Source organism: Teleopsis dalmanni, chromosome 1 (assembly GCF_002237135.1).
Source record: "Teleopsis dalmanni isolate 2A chromosome 1, ASM223713v2, whole genome shotgun sequence".
NCBI classification, from domain to species: domain Eukaryota; kingdom Metazoa; phylum Arthropoda; class Insecta; order Diptera; family Diopsidae; genus Teleopsis; species Teleopsis dalmanni.
In genome coordinates this window covers 124,224,703-124,232,781 of record NC_051846.1, presented here as the reverse complement: position 1 = coordinate 124,232,781, position 8,079 = coordinate 124,224,703, and the positions used below count along the sequence as shown (strand labels likewise).

The following is an 8,079-nucleotide window of genomic DNA, read 5'->3' as shown; positions in this document are numbered from 1 at the left end:
TTTTGAAAACTTGTGAAATAACTGTTATTTTCAGTCCCTGGTGAAAAATGTTATTGTGTCAACCTTGCTGTTAAGATAGTGTCTTCTAATGCCCTCCATGGCACGATGGCAAGCCTGGAATTCTCACCGGACTTGGGGGTGGGTCTTGGCATCAGTAATCCACGCTGACATCAACAAAAAAAATTCTCGTGCCATGTATTTGGTTCTTGTCGGTCGTAAAATCTCCCTCCCAAGGTCACTGTCTGCACTGTAAGGCTGAGTCGTCCCTGTCTACACCAATGAGTGGTGGTGTGACTCACTATTTCTTTACCACCACTCCCTAGCTTTCTAATCCATTTGGTTTTAGTTATTTATCCAACGTTAGGACACACATCATCTGTCCGTACCAACCCTTTAGCAACTTATTTCTCAGGCATGATGAATATAACAAAACTTACAGTATTTTTTTTATTATATGTATTTTATCTTATTTCAATTAAAGTAAAAGGAATAGAATTTATAAATTTTTTCTTCTATTTATTTTCTATTATATATTATTTCAAGGTATAAAATTCAAGCAAACTTTAACTAGATAAAAAAAATAATTATTATTTCATAATATAGTGGTTTATGTACAAACAATAACAACTTTATAAATTCAAGTATGATAATAATAAAAAAATTAAATAAAAAAATATTATACTAAAAATATATGTTTAAAACTATACAAATATTTATTTATTTTTTTTCTTTAATTCAACTGAAGCAAAATATATGTAAATAAAATATAAAAAAAAACTTGTAATGCACACAAAAAAAATAATTCTTGATGTAATCACAAAAAAAAAGAAGAAGAGAAAAAAAAATATGCACGAAGCAGTAAAAAAATTTTGTTTTCCTAGCCAGATATTTACCACAACTGCTCAAATGACGTCACTCGCGCGGTCGCTGTACCTAGACAAAAATTTTAAATAAAAGAAATGCTACCGACAAACAAAAAAACTTAATAGCAATTTATATTAACAGAAAAAGGTTCTTTCTTTTTTTCTCTTCTTTACTTCTCTAAACCTTGAGTAATATTAAATTTTAAATTTATTTTTTCATATTATTATATAATATATATTATTATTATTATAGCTTCCCATTTTTAATTAGAAATATAATTTACAAATAACAATATAATTTTATATAATTTAATTATTTTTTTATTTCTTCTAAATATTCCTATATATGGTAGATAACTAATTTAAAATTCCAAACATTTGTTACAAGAAAATTAACTAATTTAACATTTCAAACTTTTGCAACAAAAAAAATCATTGTTTAATAAACGTATTACTAAATATCATTAACTTATGCATATGAGAATTAAAAAATCTTTATCGGTATTACATACATTTGGGTCTCCTACTCTGCAACTGCAGTCACAGTTATGTTGAAAGTGATACTTACTGTTATTGGCTAATATGTTGAAAACACCGCAACCACCACCGCAATGTCCACCGCCTTGCAGCTACTGCTGTTTACCTTAATATTGCTTCACCGTTGTCAGTAGTCAATAAATTTTGGTTTCTATATAAGCTACTTTTCACAATCCTTTTAACATATGTTTTAGTTCAAAATTTTTCTCATGAATTAGTTGTTTTGGTTAATATTCTGACTTTAATTTTAATTTTAATAAAATACTTTTCAAAAAAGTTATTGTTTGAGGCCATATATAAAATTCTGCTTTAATTTAATTAAAGATAGTTTTTCACGAATTAATGATTTTTAATTTATACTCCAACTTAACCTTTAATTTAAATAAAAAAAATTATTTTAACTAGCACTTTAATTTTTCTATCAATTTAGGTTTTCATGATCTTGTTGTTCCAGCTAATATTTTGGCTCTCGTTTTAATTTAAATCAAACAGTTTTTATAAACTTATTATTTCAGTTAACACCTTTCTTTTTTTTTGTTAATTCTTTTATTTTTAATTTAAATAAAAATAGTTTTTCACAAATTTATGGTTAACACTTTCAGTTAATACTTTAACTAAAATTTTAATAATAATTTTCAGTTCAGTTTAGATAAGAAACGTCATCACTTCAAAAAAACTGTGGAAAAAGAAGACCTCTTTAACCGCACACTACCCTTTTTATATCTCCTATTTTTCCGTCATCATTCCGTTCATTACCGAATCCCGCACAATTCTCGAGACCGTTTTTTGACCTCTCAGTTCATACGGTTTACCCTTCCTTTATCTTTTAATTCTTTCATTTAACATTCCAAAAATTCCAAAATACTTAGGTATATCACCCGCTTTTATGTAAACTGCATTTCGGTCATTTTTAAGCTTGTTTTGGCAGCATTGTTATTCCTAATTTATAATTTGCTTAAGCTTTCGCTGCAGCTCCGGACCAAAACAAAAAAATGTATAAAAGCTTTTTTTTCTTTTTGTTTCTTTCTCATATTTTACTTTTATCATGTGCGAGCAATGCATATGTAAATTAAAGAACTTATTCCTTTTATATATTTTTTTTAAATTCATAGTTAATTAATAAATACAAAATATAGTGACAGTAAAAAATAGTAAAAATAAATGTAAAAGAAAATATAGTAAAAAAATAAATTAAACTAAAGAAGACAAGGCGGAGACGAGAAAAAAACAATCACAAGCAGCGTACACGAGCGCTGCGTGGAGTGGTACCGGCCGTCGCTGGTAAATCGGGGTAATGGCATGTCTGTACATTTAATTCTGTTAAACTAATTTTTTTTTTCACGCAGGCCTACATAACAATGTGCCATTGTCTTTTTGTTCGCATATTACTATATAAATTATTTATATAAAGTAGGCTTTGTGTTTTTTAAAACCATATTTTCAAAATAATTTGTTCAATAAAGTCATGCATAAAACATATCATTTATTTATTTATTTTTGTAACAAAAAAATTTTCAATGTTTCATTTTAGATTGTTCCATATAGTATCGTTCATTTTTATTTGACATTGTATTTCCGAAATTTATCACGAATAAAGGGGCATTATGATAAGTTTATGCAAGACAAAGCATAGTGGTCATTTCGTAATATGATAAAATCTCACGTGTGTTTAAATAATTCTATATTTTATAATTATAGGGAACTACCATACGACTTGTTTCAAATAGTTCATATTCATCATCAATCAGTAAAGAAAAAATTGATGTTATTCGTAAACGTCTGTTGGATGGCCCTAATTTTGAAGATTTTATTCAGAATGAACATTATACCAGAGAAGATTGGATTTCTTATGAAGGAAAGCTACGTCTTAAAAAGAATGATGAAGATCGTCTGAAACTTCCTCCTTGGCTTAAAACAACAATTCCGAAAGGCAAAGATTTTAGTAAAATTAAATCTCAATTACGTGATTTAAAACTATCTACTGTATGTGAAGAAGCTCGATGTCCTAATATAGGAGAATGTTGGGGAGGGGGTGAACATGGTACGCAAACTGCTACAATAATGGTAATACGAACCTAACATTGTTAATATTTATGACGTAATTTATAACATCATCACGTTACGGGCTTGCAAAATAACAAAATTAAATTTATATTATAGCTAATGGGAGATACTTGTACGCGTGGTTGTCGATTTTGTTCAGTAAAAACTGCTCGAATACCCCCGCCTTTAGATCCCAAAGAACCAATTAATACTGCAGAGGCTATTTCCACATGGGGTTTAGATTACATTGTGCTTACTTCAGTCGATAGAGATGGTAAAATTCAATATGGCTATATAATTCAATTTGCCACAAATTATTTTAATTATATACAGATTTAAGTGATGGTGGCAGTAACCACATTGCTGAGACAGTAAGGGAAATCAAAAAAAGGTACTGAGTATATCACATGCATACATATACGTATACAACTAAACATTTTGTTATGTAGCGAATTGTAAATACTAAATTTTTTATAGAAATAAGAATATATTTGTAGAGTGCCTCGTTCCTGATTTCAAAGGAAATTTAGATTGCGTTGAAATCATAGCTAATTCCGGTCTTGATGTTTATGCTCACAATATTGAAACTGTTGAGAAACTCTCTCCTTTTGTACGCGATAGACGAGCGGGTTACCAGCAAACATTAACGGTGCTGCGTCAAGCTAAACATTTTAATCCAAAACTTGTAACTAAGAGCTCCATTATGTTAGGACTTGGTGAAACTGATGAGGAAATCGAAAAAACAATGCGCGATTTACGGGAAGCAGATGTTGATTGCTTAACATTGGGACAATATATGCAACCAACTAAAAAACACCTAAAAGTAATAGAATATGTAACTCCCGAAAAATTTAAACACTTTGAAAAACGTGGAAATGAATTGGGTTTTCTATACACTGCTAGTGGTCCTTTAGTCCGAAGTTCATATAAAGCTGGAGAATTTTTCGTCAGAAGCATAATTAAAAATAGACACTCATTAAATCAAAATTATTGAAAAGGAAATCTCAAAATATATTTCAATAAGTCAATTTTATTTTTATATTAAATAATTATAATAATGTTTCATGTAAATATAATTGATACTATAAATGTTCGAAAACAGTACTCTCAATAAATAAATTATTAAGAATCGTGCTTCCAAATAATTACACTGGCTCCCATAAATTTTTTGAAAAGTTTTATTTATTTCAAAATATTTTGCAAATTAAAAAAACAACAAACTACATAGACTTATACTATTTTCAGATAGCCAAATTTGCTTAATTTCGCTAAAATAATGTTAAATTAATTTGAACAGTATTCATACTGCTCCATATTAAGAAAATAATATGTTTTTTGTTTACAAATTGAATGTTTAAAATTGCATGCTAAAAAATACAATTTGTATTTGTAAAATTTTAAAAGTTAATATAACTACAAAGGATGGGATTTTATCATACTAGCTTTAGTAGATTTCAGGTACATAGATTATTATTTTTCACTCTTTATATTTAGTGATGGTTACTAAACACCGTTTCAGGTACATTTAATGTGAATACTCCTGGACGTTGTATTGATTCATACATAAAATATCCAAATTGATGAAGATTGTTGGGGATTCGTTTATCCTCAATTTTCTAACAATAGGTATTTGTATACCACAATTCCACCAAGCACATGTAACTTGTTGGACGGTAATTTGTATTTTTTTTTATGGATATACCATCGAGCACATAAACCCGTTAGTATTTAGATGAAAAGGTAAAATAAATGAAAGATGAGTTTGGATCGACTTTATGTAATCGAATACTTTATTGAATAATTGACTTATCTTATAAAAAGGTTTTTCGAACAGTAGTGACTACAACAACAAAAATTTTATTTTTTTTATATTATTTTAATTAATTGAATTTTTGGCTGACCATACAGCTGTTTCCAGTATTGCAAAATACCCATCATTTTGGTCTTGGACATGATTCTTGTATTTAATTATTCGTAAATAATTATTTTTGAGACTGTAAGTACCAGAATCAGCGCACCTTAACCATCTGATCCGAAGCCGTACTTGACTTTTTTGTTCGCTTATTTTTCTGGAGTTTTGTTACTTTTACTATGAAAGTTTTTATTAACAATTTTACTTGCTGTGTTTATATTAGAACGAAATCATAAACCAGCTGTAGAATAATTGAATTAATTAATTAATTATATTTTTTATTTTTAATTGTTAAATTTCAAAACTATTCTATTCGTAGAGGCATTATTTGTTGCATGATATGTTCTTTCTTATGTTTAGAACCTAATCTAGCAACGTAATGCTGAGAAAGTCATGCTAATATTACTCCACTAGTCGCACGGGTGAGACCAATATATTGTGAATATAAGTTGTAATTTAACGTCAAATTTTCCACATGAAAGTGACTATTATATTTTAATAGAAACTTATTATATTTTCTTAAAAAGGTTTTTCGAACAGTAGTGAATTACAACAAAAATTTAATTTTTTTTTATATTATTTTAATTAATTTAATTTTTGGCTGACCATATCTTATCTATATATACATATTTTTTCTTATAATAATTGCTTATGACTGCTTACTAAAATTATCACCTAAAAAGAATAAGCAAACGTGCAATAATTTTCTAACCTATATCACAGTACACGTACAGTGGCTCACAGCTTATTTGATGCAAGCAAAAATTTTTTGAAAAATGTTGTTTATTTCAAAATATTTTGCAAAATTAAAAAAACAAAGTATGCAGAGTTATTGTTTATAGTGTGTTTATTCATTTAAAAAAAAAAACCCAAAAATCTTCTTCCATTCCTTAGTAATGCATCAAAAACCAAAACCAAATGAAAAATTCATGTCACAGCTTAAATGATGCAACATCAAAAAAACTTATATTTTTACAAACTTCCGGACTAATTCTAAGTACTTAGTACTTTGTTGGATATCCCTTATTAGTAATAACAGCATGAAACCTTTTTGACATGGAATCAACCAGTTTTTTGGTATAATCTGGACTAATTTTACTCCACTCTTGCTGTAAAGCGTTTCTTAAGTCAAATTTGTTGCGGATGTCATGTTTTCTGATATTTGTCTTCAAAACGGACCACAAATTTTCAATAACGTTCAAGTCTGGTGATTGTGCAGGAGTTTGGACAATGTGTGGACATTGCCATATCAACCACGTTTGTACTAATGCTGACTTGTGCTTAGGGTAGTTGTCTTGGTAAAAGCGAAAATCATCTGCAATCTGCAATTTCGTTGCACTTTGAATCAAATTTTCTTGAAGAAGCTGTAAGTAAATATTTTTATTCATAGATTCTTCGATGGAGACCAAATTTCCTACTCCATTTGATGACATACATGTCCAAACCATAACATTACCACCTCCGTGTTTTACGGTTGCACGTAAATTTTGTGGTTTGAGCTCAGAATTGACTTCGCGCCATACATAAGATCTTCCATCTGATCCAAATAAGTTTATTTTGACTTCGTCTGCAAAAAGTACATTTCGCCAAAATGCTGGACTCTTATTTAAATGCTCTCGTGCAAACTGCAATCTTTTAATTCTATTTTTTGCACTTACGAAAGGTTTCTTTACAGCTATTCTTCCATTGAAATTTGATTCTCTCAATATTCTGCGGACGTTTTCAGGATGACAAATTTTTCCAAAATCTATTTTGGCCATGTCTGTCAACTTTGGAGCGCTAATAGTTGGATATTTTCGAATTTGGTTTACCAAATACCTCGATTCTTTTTCTGTAAAAATTTTATTGGGAGCCTTTCGTCCCTTATTTTCTATGCGATTTTCATGTACGAAGCGTTCAATTATGTGTTGAACTGTTGAAGAGCTTATATTGACCATTTCACCAATTTTACGCTGGGGAATTCCCTTTTTAAAGTACTCCAACACTAACTCACGCTTTTCAATTGATGTGCGCCGTCCCATGGTTAACAAAATGCACTCACTTTAATTTTTATAATATTTTCGCTCAAAAACTAGATTACAAATGATCGCAGAATAAAAATATTTTAATTTCTGTGTAATTTGGCGACAAAAATAACGGTATTCTTAACTGCATCATTTAAGCTGTGACATGAATTTTTCATTTGGTTTTGGTTTTTGATGCATTACTAAGGAATGGAAGAAGATTTTTGGGTTTTTTCTTTTTTAAATGAATAAACACACTATAAACAATAACTCTGCATACTTTGTTTTTTTAATTTTGCAAATACTTTTGAAATAACAAAAACCATTTTTTTTCCAAGATTTTCTGGCTTGCACAGATAGCTGTGAGCCACTGTATGTCCTGATTTAAAACAATAATTAACAGTAAGCAAGTATACAACTTAAAATGACATAAAATAATAAGCAAAATTCAACTTATGACACATAAAATATTCAGCAAAATGCAACTTATAATGAATTACTTAAAAAGTATTCTAGACCTAATTATCAAAACAAACAGTAATCAGTAGAAAAATAACTTATAATTATATTACATGTATTTTTAACAAAAAAAATTTTTAAGGAAAAGTAGTATACGTTCAGTGGCGTTACTACAGGGAAGCAACTGGAAGCAACGCTTTCGGGCCCCCGAATTTAGGGGGCCCCACTATAAATTTTTGTATTCATTGTATTTCTTTTTAAT

At 28.9% G+C, this 8,079-nt stretch overlaps 1 protein-coding gene across 1 annotated transcript; it reads left to right on the top strand.

Annotated features, from left to right (window-relative positions):
* Nucleotides 1-2,882: 2,882 nt before the first annotated feature.
* Nucleotides 2,883-4,588, top strand: LOC119668387 (lipoyl synthase, mitochondrial-like). The gene is made up of 5 exons (XM_038077873.1): nucleotides 2,883-3,043; nucleotides 3,099-3,464; nucleotides 3,561-3,717; nucleotides 3,777-3,834; nucleotides 3,921-4,588. Exons 1-5 carry the CDS (start codon nucleotides 3,005-3,007, stop codon nucleotides 4,435-4,437), a joined length of 1,137 nt encoding a protein of 378 aa, XP_037933801.1. The 5' UTR covers nucleotides 2,883-3,004; the 3' UTR covers nucleotides 4,438-4,588.
* Nucleotides 4,589-8,079: the final 3,491 nt, after the last annotated feature.